Consider the following 15306-nt stretch of genomic DNA (forward strand, 5'->3'; position numbering starts at 1 on the left):
GTCTCTACTTAATTTTACAGTTACCATTCAAGCAAAACAACCTCTGGAGTCAACAGAAGTCTCATCAGATAAAACAGGGCTGGTATCTTCTGATTTGAACTCACTTAATCCTAACAGTCCTTGGATTTGGAGGCTGACCCCAGCCTTCTGAAGGGCCACCTTGAATTTCTCCAGGATCATGAGAGATAAGAGGATAGTGTCAGGGCAGGTGGAAGAACGATTTCGCTAAAAATCCCCCCCAAGGGGTTCCTGGTGAGAAAAAAAAAATCACAGGATTATAATAGCTTGCAGAAGTCCTGCTCCAGCCACCATTAATAGCACCAAAAGGAGAGAGACCACACAACCAAGGCCAGACCAGTAGGGACCAGCAAGAGTATAGGGTGAGACAGCTGCTTATTAGGACAATTTAAGGATAGAGAAGAGCAGAGGAGCTGCTTTTATTAAAGACATTTTGATCTGGAGTCATAGGCACAGACTTGGGTGTCCTGGTTCTCCTGCATGACCTTGGGGAAAGTGACATCCTCCCTTCATGTCTCAGTTTCCCTCTGTGTGAAATGAGGATAGCATTGTCCCCTCCTCCATAAATAGGCTGGGATTCATGAAGGAATAACGCAGCATAATATCTCACTGGGGTGGTTGCTAAAACAGTGGCTGGAGTAAAGACTCCCTTTAACAAACATTTCTATAGCAAAAAAGCAACAGTAGGTTAGTAATTAATTTATTGGTTTGAGATTAGTTCAGATCTATATATGTTATCTGGATGGTGGAAGGTTATCTACAGACTGTTTTAAAAGGGAGCACTTCATGGGACTTAGAAAGAACCCAAATACATAAATCCCTCCAAAACCACTTGAACAACAAGCTCCAGTGTGCCACAAGACAAATCACCTGATGCCCCATAAATTTTGTTTTGGGACCCTGATCCCAGTCTGCAATAGAAGCAGTGCTCCTCCTGCCCTCTGTCTTGTAGTAAGGCCTGTGGTCTTGTAGGGTCATGAGGCAGAAAACTTGGACAGCCAAGGAGATGATCCAGTTCAAGCTCCTTCACTGCATGGTCCAGTTATTCCTAACTGGAGGCAGGAATGTAGGATTGGCCACAGTATATATCTAGGGGATATATATATTCTTCTATATAGGGAGTGTGTGTATAAATAAAAATATATTTAAAAATATTTAGATAGATAGATAGATAGATAGATAGATAGATAGATAGATAGATAGATAGATAGATAGATGTAGAAATCTTCCCTTAGATTTCTGGTTCCCAAACCTTTGGAACAGGTTGCCCAGAGAAACTGTGCTTGCCCCATCCTTCTTGGATGGGACTTTGAGCAACCTGGTCTAGTGGTAAGGTTCCATGCCCATGGTAGAGGCATTGAAACAAGATTATCTTTAAGGTCCCTTACAGCTCAAGTCATTCTAGGATTCTATGATATTTATGGAGTTTATCTCAGATAACAAACAGTCTTTGTAGGTGCCTAAGCAACACAGCCGAAGGACTACACCTGCAACTAAGCTAAGGGCTAATGTCTGTGATTCCACTGCAGGGCTGGCAGAGCCTGTGTGGCTCAGAAGGTTGCTACCTGTGGATACCTCAGAGAATTTTTGAACCTGGCCCATAACAGGATATTCCACACATGAATCTCCTCCCAGATCCATGCATTCAATGTAAAACACATCAGGCTGAAGTCCATGTGTATCCCTTGCTCTGTAAATGCCAGGGATCAACCAGCTCATGAAGGAGCAGATCCATGGTGACCCTACCAACTGTGGCTAGTCTGTTCAGCCCAGGCTTGTTGGGGCTTCCTGAGCATGAGTAGGTAGGATCTGAGTTCTGATCCTGGCACAGTGCTGTGTGGACATCCCAGTTTGCTCAGGACCAGCAAGAGGACTTCCAGTACAGCCCATCACTGTGCTACTCCAAGGAGAAGAGTCTTGAGAGCATGTTCATCTCTCATATCACCCCCAATTTCAAACATAGGCTTTACTCATAATTTGTTTGTGTCATGTGCCAGGCCCTCTATGTAGACTCTAGCAAGTCTTGGAAGCTCATCTACAGGTAAAGAAGAGATGAAAACAGTTGCAAAGACTGTTCGGCCAACCTGTAAGTGCAGCATTTTCTCTAGATCAGCTCAGCCTGCTGGATCTGGATTATGATGAAATTACACCTGACCTCCTTGCAAAAGGATACTTTATTTGATTAATTATTGTGGCTGTTGAAAAATACTCAATCACTGGTAGAGGCTGGTGCACAAAAGGAAATTGCCTTCATCGGGAGGCTGTGTTGAGCGCTCTGCGGAGAGTTGGGATCGGATGCCACCGTGGTCCATTGTTCTGCTTTAACTACTTGAAAGCACAGTAAGGGAGAAAAGGTCAGGTCTTTTGTTCAGCTTCTCTACCTATTGGGCTTTTCGGGGAGATCAAATGAAGGGCAAATCTATTGAACTTCCTGCTGAAGGCTTAAAAAATTGATACCCATTTCCTGACCACTCTCAGGTGAACAGAGGCTACACATCGATTCTCTAACTTTCCAGAGGAGGAAGTTTTCTGTGGATTCTTGCTTTAGTGTAACCTTTTTGGCTCATTCAGTTGAGGTGTCTCTTTCCATGGCACTCCTACCAAAACCCTTCAAAGAGAGGTTTGGGGACCAAAGCCTCAGAGTCAGCTGAGCAGTCTTTTGACATATTCACAGCTGCTCAGGGATGGGAATAAGGAGGGGACAGGGAACTGAAACCAGTCACCTCAGGCTTCTTCTGTAACCTATGGACAGAAATAATGCTGACTTCTACAACAGATGGAATGAATCAGGCCTTGGAAGCATTAGTTTGTCCCCGTAGCCCTGGAGGTGATCTTAGAGAATCATAGAATGATTTAGGTTGGAAAAGACTTCTACGATCATTGAGTCCAACCCTTAACCCAACACTGCTGTGATCTGTGACATGGCCAGGAGGAGGCAAGGAAATGTTCAGGCATTGCTTTGCACCATTCCTAGGTAGTAAGTGCATCTAAACGGGTTCTTGCCTTTGTGGAAGCTTTTGCTTCTGTCTTGAGCTCTGTTTAAAGTCACATCCTGAGGTCCGCAGTGTTTTAGGGTTAGCTTTTATGTTAATTAGTTTTTCACCTATGAAGACATGGTGTGAACTCAGTGTTGCATGCTCCCATCAGTATTGCTAAACACATATGTGGTGTCAGCCCCTCTGGGGAACTGTCTGTCTTGTCCTAATCTGAAATATAAAAGAGTTTGGGTAACTTTTTTAGGAGACTGGTACTGACAAAGCAGAGGAATAAATGAACCACAGAGAACAACAAAAGTGCTCAGAGGGCTGGAGCACCTCTCCTATGAAGACAGGCTGAGAGAGTTGGGATTGTTCATCCTGGAGAGGAAAAGGTTCTGAGGACACCTTAGAGCACCTTCCAGTACCTAAAGGGACTGCAAGAGAGCTGGAGACGGACTTTTGACAAGGGCATGGAGTGATAGGACAAGAGGGAGTGGTTTCAAACTGAAAGAGCGTGGGGTTAGATTAGATAGGAATAAATTCTTCACTGTGAGAATGGTGAGGCACTGGAAGAGGTTGCCCTAAGAAGCTGTGGATGCCCCATCCCTGGAAACATTCGAAGTCAGGTTGGATGGGGCTTTGAGCAACCTGATCTAATGGAAGGTGTCCCTGCCCATGGGAGGGAGAGTTGGACCAGATGACCTTTAAAAGGGCCCTTCCAGCTCAAACTATTCTATTATTCTAAACAACCTGTGAGATCCTGCATCTGGAGTTGAGTCTTCATGGTCCTTTCACTAACCAGTGCAATGCTTTGCAAAGGCAAACAGGATGGCACAGCCTGCAGCTGTCATAGGGGGCTGTGATTAATTGATGCAGCTATGGCAGAGGAAGACCCAGAGTATCGCATTCCTTTCCCTCACTGTCTTTTAAAACCCTTCACACCCAGTCTCAGGAGAGACCACCTCAGCATTTCATGGGGTGCAGCTGGTGGAAATCAGCACATTTTTACCAAAGTCAGTTTATCTCAATTGTTTCATACTGCTGGGGGTCTGGTCATTGAGATTTTTAGCTGGGTCGAAAGTGTTTGCATTTTTAGCTGATCCACAGTCAACCTGACCAATGAGGAGAGCTCAGCATATGGTTTAAGTGTTCAATTTTCAGGGAGGAACCAGATTTTTCATATTTTTCAGCTCTGCCTGATGTCTTTTGAAAATTAGTCTCTGATTTTGGCCACTGAAGTCTTTGGCTGGAAACTCTATGTACTGCACAGCCCCTGACACTGCTCTGTCACTCACGTTGAGTAGATTACACCCTATTTGTTGGTGGTTTCAGTTACGAGCCTCATTTCCCTGGGTTTCAGTTGCACTTGCAGAATGACAGACTGCAGTGTGCATTAGCACCGCACTTTCTTTCCTGAGCTACCTGCAAGGAAAAAAAAACCTCAATGTACAGAAGTACAAAGTATCTGTGTATGTAATGCATCGAGACTACTCTTACATTGGGCTGTTTTACTACAAAAAGCCACGGTGGTGCCTGCAGTCTTTTCACCCTGTAGTTATTTGGCTAATCAATTAGCAGGTTGTCTGTGTTCTTTTGTGTAGGAAAGGCTCTCTGTACTTCAAGCAGCTTGAATTTTCTGGGTTTGGAGTTTGCAGATCTGCATCCCTTTTTGTAGCAACAAAAAAACCCAACACAAACAAACCAAAAAACCCCACAGTAACAAACTAGCAGGTCTTCCCTGGGAACAGCATCCGCCCACCAGAAGGAAAAGCCTGGCGGGAGTACCCTCTAATCTAATTAGTACCTAATGCTGTGCCTTTCGTCACTGTAAGGCTGAGTGTTGCAGGAATAGCTAGAGAAAAATCCGCAAACTTGCTGGCTGTTGTTTAGTTGCACAGTGTTGCACACCAAGGAGCCCTTCTGAGAATCCAGGGCTTCCCAATGGATTTTTATCCCCCTGCTATCACATATACCTCTACATCTCAGCTTTCAGCTATGCTTGAGTCTCTCTTTTTCCCTCAGTTGTCCAGGAAGATGGACCTGCTGCTGGTAGGGAGGCCATTCTTTAAAACCGGATGCACCTCTTGTTCTCCTGATACCAGCAGTCTCTGCAAATCTGGTGGCCACAAAAGGTCTGATCCAAAGGCTGTAGGAAAGGCTTTTCATGACCTTCAGTGAGCTTGGGTCAGAGTTTTTCCAGGAAAACATGCTCTGTGCTGATTGCTTCACAGTGTATGCAGAGCCCACAGACAAGCTGTGTCATGGATGCACTGGTCACATGAGACATCGTAATTCCAATGTTTCCTGAAGCTTACTGCAATTGTGACCTGCCTTACTGAGGTTAGAGCTTCCTCGCATTCCTCACGTCATTTGTCAGCATGACCTCAAGATGATCCTTCTGTGCGGAGGCGGCAATTAAGACATAAACAAGGGAACTTTCTCAGCACGGTGGCAGGCAGCATGTGGCCAGGTGGTTCTTGCTGTGTCCCCACATCCCTGCCATGAGAGTATCATACTGTTTGCTCACTAGTTTGGTTTAAAGCCATTCCCCCTTGTCCTACCTTTGCATGCCTGTGCCAAAAGTCCCTCTCCATCCCTCATTTTAAGCAGCATCCCAGTAGCTAAAGCACCCATCTTTAAGCAAGACTCAAAGTCAGGGCTCTCCTCCACCAAGGTGGTGGTTTAGCCCATTACCCACCTCTCAGCAAGTCCTGAATGGCCAATCTTCACATATGCTTTGAAGGAAAACCTGACCAAAGGGGAGAACTTTCTTTTTTATGCAAAAAGAAAGCAAAATGGGATGCTACAGCCCAAGGAGATAGGGATATCCCAGGCAGCACTGAATGGCAGAGGATCAGACTTATCTGAGATTTACCCAAGATGGGCCCACAAACCATGACAGGTGGTGTGAAGTTCTTACTGTGAGAGCCTGAGTGTTTGGTTCATTGAAAAGCAAAGTGAGAAATGATGGGAGTAGACTGTGAGGCCCTTCACACGGAGCAGATAACCAGGCACTGAATAACTGATAAACCAGTTGACACAGGTCATACCATGGAAAGGGCTCAGTCTGTTACTAAAGCGAGGGTACATGCCTCTAGTAAAGAGTTTTCCAAACATGATGGATCATCCTGGCTTCCCTCCACTCCATGCCCTGGTTGTCACTCCAAGCCAAGTGATGGATGAGACAGTGGCATGAGGAAGTGCAGGTGCAGCAGTGGTGTAAAACACTGCCTTGTGGGTCCATCTGTGTAGTCAGTTGTGGTTGGCAAGGTACAACTGGCCTCAGTTGGGAAACTGAGGGCAAATACAGAGGAGGAGAAGATACTTACATAGTTTTAAATACTAAGAATGATTTGAGCTTTGGAGCTAATTACCTAGAGAAGGTTGTCTCTGTCGAGAGCTTGCTTGTTGATCAAGCTGGCAGGGACGATAACTTGTTAGTCACGAAGAAGATGGATGGCTACCGTATTCGGACTAATGTCTTCTGACCTAAAAGCTCTGGTTCTCATTTGGGGCTCTAGGAAGAATGCAAAAATACAGACTGTCATATCTTTCCAACCATAACAACTTACAGATGGACAAAGACTAGGAGGAGTGGTATGTAGTGACATTGTCTTCTTCATCTCTGCTCGCTGTCATACACAGTCAATGGTTAGAGATCCCAAAGACTGGGGATTTTGTTGGTTTAACCTTATTCAAAAGCCACTGTTTTTCTTCCTGATCTGAATCCTGCTTTTGGTAAAGACAAAGGCGCTTGTCTCTGAGGGTGTAGGTCTGACCTTTTTATTCACCATTTCTCAGACAACCACTGAAATACACTGAAAAATCCTTAATCCTTCTCAGCTCCCTTGCTGGAGGGCAGAAGGTGAAAGCAGTAGTGTGCAGAGAGCGTTGGTGTATTAAATCTCTTTGCTCAGCTTGGTTGACACATTTCTGCCAGTCAAGTGACGCAGACAGAAGGCGAATGAAGTTCTCCTGGCTTTTTTCACACTATTAAGTTCACAGGGTGTTCTCCAAAAGGCGGGCTCTCCACCAAGCTGGGTGCAGATTGGGACAGGCATGGAATGTGAATGCGTGCACCCCATAAATTAATTATTCATTTTCTTCATTGCATTTGCATTCAGGAAAATCACATGGTATGTGGAACTTCAGGAGAAAGGAATAGATTTTACATTTAGAAAGAAATACCTGAATTTATTCTAACCAATGCTTAATGAGCATGTGCTCTGGAGGATTAGCACTGTGGAGTGATCCCCCCGGAAGTATGGCCAGTCATGTGGTTGGACTCCCGTCCTGAAGTGCCAACAAGGAGCACAGAAATGCCAGTTAAAGAGATTAGAGTAGCAACACCCTTCTTTGCAATTGCAGGACAATGGCTTTGTTCCTCAGACTTTCTCCTCCAAAGTCAGATCAGGAAAGCCATGGTAGAGGTCACTGTGATGGAGACCCCATACTGAAGCACTCCTTGGCTTGACTGGTGACCACAGCTTGCAAGCAAGTGACGTGTATAGTTCCATGTCATACATCACTCTGCATCCAGAAGTAGATTAAAGCCCCTTCAACCTCACCCCGCTGCCTCCCTCAGATGTTCTGTTCAGATAATGTTCAACTAGTGATGGCCAGAAAACTGCAAAATGAACCAAATTTACAAAACATATACTTTCTAGAGGGTTGTCTTTGTGCCCTTGTGTTATGTGTGTGATTTGGGAGAGATGCTAGGTACATTTTGTTTAGCCCAGCTCATTTCCCATGCCATCTGTAGACCTTCATACAGGAGATGAAGGTGGAATTCCAGTGCCCTACACACCTGCCAGCAAGGGTCACGGGGTCCAGATGGCTGTTTTGTTCCACTAGGGCCCCCATGAATTAGTAGGCAGCTGATCTCCCTGGTGCTCAGACAAGCCCAATCCTTCTTACTGATCCCTGTGGGAAGAACAGGGAGGCGAGTCTACTCCTTCCCCTGCTCTTCCCTTTTGGGTTGTTCCCAGCTGAGCAATCCATGGGGAAAGCTGGCTTTCTGTTGCGTACAGAAACACTGTGCACTTGCAAACTCCCTTGCAAAGACTTTGTGAGGGGAATTACAAAGCATAGAACAAGAGCAAGCCTGCTGGCTTGGGCTGAAGGCTAGACTTTCAGAAAGCAAAAATAAAAACCCCATGAAAGTAAAAATAAAAAACACCAAAAGACTCAGGGCACCAAAGTCCTGTTTAAAACCAGAGTGGACTGGGTATACAAATACCCTTCCAAACCTGGCACAACACCTATTCAGCATCACCACAGACCATGTTAAGCAGGGTGCTTGCATACCAGATAGTTTTAGTGCTGGAAACCAGGGTAACCACAGGACAATGCTTTGCTTCAGCAGCAGAGGGACAAAAAACTGAAGAGCAGTTCTGAGACTGAACATGTGGTGTTAGACCAACCTGTGGGAATAGATGTCCTATGCATGGCTTTTGCAACATGGACACCCAACGAGGCAGGTCTTACCTAGGTCATTTGGCTGGTTAGCATAAAACCGACTAAGATACTTAGGAGCTCCCCTGTTGGACGAGATCTTTGTTTTTCAGAGAAGGAAAATGAGGAAAGGAACTATAAGATAACTTGTCCATAGCAGATGTCCTTAGATCAGGGAAGACAAACTGGTACCCAGCCCAGTGTCCAACACTCCCCCTATGTTCATCATGTTACAGACCTCTGGAGAACTTTCCCCAGTGCCTGTTCTGAGCCAAACCAATATTTCACCAACTATTCCCAGTGGAGTAGACTCTTCAGCATCCCTAGGCAGTCTGCCTGAGGACTCACTATTTGGCAGGGTTAGAAAGCTATTTTCAAGCCATATGAATTAAAGAGAAGAGGAATAATTTAATGTGCTACAGAGAAGGTTCAAACTTAGAATTAGGAAAATTGCCTCACAGCCTTTCAGTTATTAAAGTGGACATGTGATTTTCCACCAGTCATCTACTTTCTAGAAAAAGTAAAATTAATTCATTGAATATGGCCTGTGGCCAGAATTTGTCTACTGAGTATTTACTAATGAACAGTAATGCCTTGGCTGCTCTTAGGACACCAGTTCCTTTTCTGGGCAATGCAGAGGGATCAGGTAGATGGTTTTAGCAGGTAGATGTTTTCATTAAGATGGTGAAGGCATTCAGATGACAATGTGAGGATAGTTATCTGCCTTCAAATATGTGGTCAGTAAAAATGTAGAGTTGGTGCAGGAAGCCTGGTGAGGAAAAGGGGAATAACTGGAAATTCTGTTGAGCCTTTACAGTCTCTGCAGGAGCTAATAGAGATAAATCCTGCCTTTCTGTCTAGGTTGGGAACATCTGTGTTTCCCACTGCAGGTGAGAAACTACAAAAAATTCAGTCAGCAGAATCAGCACCAAAGACTAAGTCCTACATTGCTGAATGGGATGCGAGCAGTTGCTGCTAGTGGGGAAGAGAGATCACTGTCCTTGCCATGAGGAACGTGTGTAGGGACATTGGCACGGCGAATTATCACTCCTTTTTTTTTTCAAGACTGAGGCTGTCTTTTTGGGACACAACACCTGGAGATGATTGAGGGGAAAGTGGAAAGACTGTTCCCTCCCATCTCTCCAAGAAATGTTTGCATTTTGGTGGGGAAAGCATAAAAATGAAAATTATAGTTAAAACCTGAAACAAAATATTTAGGATTTTATGATGAGTCTGGACCACTTTGTCACTGTGAAGGGAAATGTCTTGTGTCCTGCAAGGTCATCCTTCATCAGCCTTCACACCCTCAGAGTCCTGTAAGAGTTGTGTGTCTGAGACTGAGTGCCTTTTTCTCTGCTTTTTAAGCCATGAGTATTTTTACTATACTGGAAAACTTTCACATCATAAATACAACGATTATTGATTACCATGTAGCAAGGATGGCTCAGAGATTAAAAGCTGCAGAAATTCAATTCTTTGAAAGTGTTTTTCACTCATACACACTGAACCCATTTAACTGTGGGAGTGTCATGAGGTGACATCACACAGCAGCAAGCATAAACTCAGGAGCAGCATGGGACTTTCCCATGTAAATCCCACAATACAATTTGCCCAACAACAGGAGCAGAGAGTGGAGATGCTCCATCCAATCCAGGTCTTAGTTGCAGGCTGTGTCAGAGGACTTGGTATTTTCTTGGAAAATACCATTTTCTTTTCCTCTCCTGAAATCAGTTTTGATGGAAAGATGAAAATCCATCCAGGCTTGTTGACCGTTAAGGACAAGACTCCCCTTTTCGATGTGCTTTAATTTCTACTATGGAATCCAAAGACACATGTAACAGTGTGTTTGCTAGGTTAATCCTCTGATAACTTTCTAGGACTCAGTTTACAAAATATTACTTGCATAAGCAACCTCCAGTCCCACTCTCATTCACCATGGTGCCAGCATTAATCTGGATGTATTAGAGGATTGTCTCTCACTGTCTGGAATTATTATTACGAAAGCCTTGGGAGTTTCAGTGCTTCTAGCCCTCGTCACACTTAGGGCTGTGGAAACCATTCAGGGTCAAAAGAGTCCCTAAACTGGGGACTCTGAGTCAGGGGGGTAGTTCATTAATTGCAGATTTCTTTTGATTTAGGTCCATTCCTGGTGATTGCTGATGTGTTTATACAGGAACCATGGTCATTCTACGACAGGTAAGTAAAACATTCCTGTCTTCAGCTTCTCTGGTTTTACTCCATCACCACAGGCACTAATAAAAATATTTTTTTTTTTGGAGGGGAAGGGTCAAGCCAGGTTATTTTTATCCTATCTTATTTCCCTAAAAGGACTGTTACAAGATGCAGAGATACTCATTAGCCTTAATCCTTGATTGGCTTAGAGGAAATCATTGCTCTGTGTGTGTAGTCCAGATTAACCTCATGCAATGTTCCACTTCTATTTTCTTATCTGGGATGGTTCAGAAGCTGCACATGAGTCCTGGATACGCAGAAGAATAAAACAACTTACTGTGTGACTTGAAAAAGGATCTGGTCAAAAATTGACTTTCAATTTCCAGGAACAGTGCTGCTTTACTTGTGTAAAAATGGAGCCCTTTTGCACATTTGAAAGAAATTGAGGGATGGAGCACCTCTGATGTGGAGGAAGTCTGAGAGAGTTGGGTTTGTTCAGCCTGGAGAAGTCTCCAGGGAAACGTTATAGCACCTTCCAGTACCTACATAGGGCTTGTAAAAAAGAAGGAGAGCAACTTTTACGTGGGCATGCAGCAATAAGACAAGGGGAAATGGCTTTAAGCTGAATGAGGGGAGATTTCGATTAGATGTTAGGAAGAAATTATTGACTGTGAGAGTGGTGAGGCACTGGCACAGGTTGCCCAGAGAATGGCTGCCCCATCCCTGAAACTGTTCAAGGCCAGGGTGGATCGGGCTTCGAGCAACCTAGTCTAGTGGAAGATGGCCCTACTCATGGCAGGGGGGTTGAAACTAGATGACCTTGAAGGTCCATTTCAACCCAAACCTTTTATGATTCTGTGAATTGAAGAATTAAGTTGCATGGCAGGTCTCATGCAGATTCTGTAATCATTTAGGGCTTCAAATTGTAGTGTTTCCCCTCTGTCTAGGCATAACATCTCTCTCACTGTCAGCTTCTGAGTTGTCTCATCGCCATGTCTCTCACCTGGGGAGGACTGACAGTCCCAGCATGTGTCCTGAGTTGAGGCTGCAGATTGACACTCAAATACATTTGTCAACACAGTCAGGCATTGAGGCAGTGGAGCGAATCTACCCAACAGTTTTGATTCAACTCTGTCTCCCCCTTGGTACATGTGCTTTTGCCTGCTTTTGTCCAGTTTTTTTTGGACCTTTGAAGGAACTCTAATGGTTTCAGTTTATACCAGCGACATAAACAACTGAGGATAGCTTTTAGTGGAAGGAATGCCAGGGGTCTCATGAAGCAACTGAACTTCTCTTTATGGTGTTGCCCTGACCTGCCAGAACCCGAGCCCGACAAAAACAGGACACACTTTGGTAGGGGTGGGTAGGAGCTCCATCCCCCTTCCAAAGGCTCCAAGGCATTTGCCTCATGCACAAACTGTCTGATGCAGTTTGCAATGCCAAGGAAAATGAGTGTGGAAATTAAAATGAGGTAGGTTAAAAGGTCTGAATAGCCATTGAGAAATACCCTGTAACAACTCTGTCTAGGATGGTATCACTCCAGGCTGCCTGTCATATCTCTGTCGGTGGGTACCCCTCTGTGGTTCATAAATCTTCTGTGTTGATCTGAATTCACTCTTTGCAGAGCTTTAATCAAATAGAGCCTCTTCCTTGTTATCTAAAAACCAGGTGTCTTGTCTGGGCAAGGAGGCAACATGCTTCTGAAGTAATTCTGGGCACTCTCCCTGTGGGTTCAGATGCCAAGCAGTTGTTGACAAGTATCAGGGAAATAGGTTTGTGTTGAACTTATTGCTTACTGCAAACATCTTTCTGCAGTGTGGATAAGGTGAACAAGTACCCCTCTGTAATGAAATAAAGTCACCCAGTTGTTATCAGATACAGGCCCTTTCTGAGGTCACTTTATACCAGTTTGCCCCATCTAAAGGTCCAATCTGAGTCACATTGGAACTACTTTGCTCTCTGGCCCAAAAGTCTGCTGTTTATGTGATGTTTAATTGCCAGTAGCAGCAGTATATGTATTTTGCTTCCTTAAGTTTTGCTGTAAGATTTTGGAAATACATCTATGATGTTCCTGATCTTTATTACTTTCCAAGGAGCTTTCTCTGTCTTTTTTTTGCTCATTCTTGAATGTGCACAACATGGTTATGGTTCTACCCTCCCACCCCTTTTCCCCTGAAAACTTTCTCCAACAACATCAAAAACACCAAATCATCACCTGCAATAGGTGAACCCAGAGCTTTTGGCCCTTACAGCTTGTTTTCCCTGTCGTTACCTAGCTATAAATCCAGGAATTTTGAAGATGAGCCCATGGCATTGCTCTTCTTCCATTTTTCCATCAAAACAGTGCATATCAGGATCTCCGTTAGGGAGAACTGAGCGCCAAGGGCAGCACATGGCTCCAGCAAGAACGGGAAAACACACAGAGCTCCTGCCCTGTGTCTTCCACCCAGTAATCTGAAACAAAAGCCAATATTGTTCCCCAGCAGGCGCCTGAAGGGAGCCAAACTTATCAGCTTTAGTAACTAGCAAATTACTCGTGGCAAGTCCATTTCAGTGCACAAAGAAAGGGAAGATGGAAAAGGAGGGCCTTCCTGAATTCCTGACTTGGCAGCCTGACAAGTTTGTTTGGCTTTGCAACACAGCAGCAGCTTGTTTGTGCATGTTCTGTCATTTAAAGCAGAAATGGTTTTGGAGCTGGAGTGGAGACCAGGAGGGTGTGGTGGTCCTGGCCATCCAGCCTGGCCAGGGAGAGGGCTTTCCTGGTGGCAAATGGCAAATGACTGCTGCTTGCCACATGGCTCTTTTTGCCAACTCCATCTTCTTGTTCATGTAGATAACCGTTATATAAACCAGTCTTAAATCTAAGGTATCACAGTGCTGCAAATTTGCTGTTGTTGGGCCAGCCCAACAAAAATAAAACCTTCTTATCAACTGGGGAATAAAACATACTTGCAAAATATAAGTATTTCATGTAGGACCAAGTTCAGCATCAGGAGTTGGACTTGATGATCCTTCTGGGCCTCTTCCAACTCAGGATATTCTATGATCCCACAAATCTCATCCACTATACTAGACTTTTCAGAAGATTTTATCTGTATTACTGTGGTCTCCTGACCATGTCCAGATCACATGAGGAGCATTACTGCTTTTGAAGGTTTCTCCCATTTCTTACTGGCCCCCCAGCCTGCTCCTGGGGTTATGGAGAGAGAAGTAGGAGTTAAAAGAGACAGTGGAGACCTAATCCAAGCAGATAAAGGAAAGCAAACCCCAACCAGAAATTAAGGTCCTGAGGGATCAAGCATTGTGGATACCTCACTCTATAAAGCTCTTGCAAAGAAAGGAAGGTGTTTCAGCTATTCTGAAACTTTGCAAGAGCCAAGACTTGATCAGAGACTTCAGCTCTGCTTTCCTGGATCAGCAGAGCTCCTAAGGAGGTGATTCTTGGGTGCAGTGCCAAAACCTCGCAGTTTCCTTGCAGCCATCCATTCTGCAAAGTCCGTGCCACCTCTGGCATTTCTTTGAACATAAAGTCCCCAGTACAGCTTCAGCTTTAAAACCCCACAAAACAAGTCCTACATGAACAAGACTGTCCTTGATATGTTCATGTCTCTGTTTTCTGAGTGTATTTGTGGCTTCTTGCTCTTGTGCCAGACTGGCCTTTAGCTAACGATGTCCTTTCCCCTTCTTGCCATTTCTCAGGTGTTTGTTATCATTTTCCTACTCTTGTAACTAACCAAAATCCTGTAAAACCTTATTGTCCCTCTTGTGAAACAAGTTCTGCAGCCCTCTTGTGATGGTGGCAGCCCTTTCTTCACTAGTCCAGATAATTTCTTCTTGTTAAGATCAGAATTACACATTGCACTCAGGTGAAGGGGATTTGTGCAATTTGTTAATGAGCAGGAATAGATTTTGTGACTGCCGGTGTTTTCAGTGTCTCAGTTTGATGCTCTGAGGGGATGTTTTCCTGTGCTGAGATTAAGAACAGCAGAGACCAGCTTTTGAAATCTTTCAGTCCACTCAAAAACATCTCCCAGCTGAGCTCTGAGATCACTGGCTTTACCTGGAGCTTACATACACCATTTTGAGTGTTATTGGTCATACACATTCAGCTTTGCCAAGTGATTCATTGTGCTACATATTTTGTTAACAAGGAGGAAGGGGAGGGAGAAAAACAACGTTATTGTAGGTCTTCTCTGGGCTGATCTGTAATCATATTATTATAAAAAGCAAAATGTAACTCCACTGTTTGAATTCTCTTTCTCATAAACACTGAATAATTTAAGTCTTCTCCCATTTATGCCTCGTATCTCTCTGATCTATGAGTCTGAGGCTTCCCTGGATAGCTGTAATGCAGCAATGAAAAGTCCAGCACAAGCCAACCAAAGGGCACATTTGCATATAGATTGAAACATGAATCGTTGGGAGCCATTCAGTAGTTGCAGTGCTCAAGACATTTGGCATTTTAACAGCTCTTTACATCAAATCCTTTCCATCACATTTATGGGACAATTAAAGTGCTGGAGTTGCTGTGTGCAGAAAACGAAGCTGCAGGCTAGGGAGATTTTCTTACAGTGCTATGGCTGTGGAGTATAAATTATGTGATGTCAAATAAAGGTAGAGTGAGCAATCTCAGCTGGGGTGTGGAAATACCCTCTTGGAGAGCCTGTCTAAAATGCATTTGTTC

At 44.3% G+C, this 15306-nt stretch overlaps 1 protein-coding gene across 1 annotated transcript in view; it reads left to right on the forward strand.

Annotated features, from left to right (window-relative positions):
• Nucleotides 1–15306, forward strand: part of MYO7A (myosin VIIA) — a 103047-nt gene that overhangs the window by 8309 nt on the left and 79432 nt on the right. The window contains exon 2 of the mRNA XM_027741080.2: nt 10589–10646. Coding sequence (XP_027596881.1) covers nt 10629–10646 — 18 coding nt within the window. The 5' untranslated portion in view covers nt 10589–10628. The remainder of the gene's footprint in view (nt 1–10588; nt 10647–15306) is intronic.

Source organism: Pipra filicauda, unplaced genomic scaffold (genome assembly GCF_003945595.2).
Source record: "Pipra filicauda isolate LSUMZ 115617 unplaced genomic scaffold, ASM394559v2 scaffold183_size1465899_pilon, whole genome shotgun sequence".
Taxonomy (NCBI): domain Eukaryota; kingdom Metazoa; phylum Chordata; class Aves; order Passeriformes; family Pipridae; genus Pipra; species Pipra filicauda.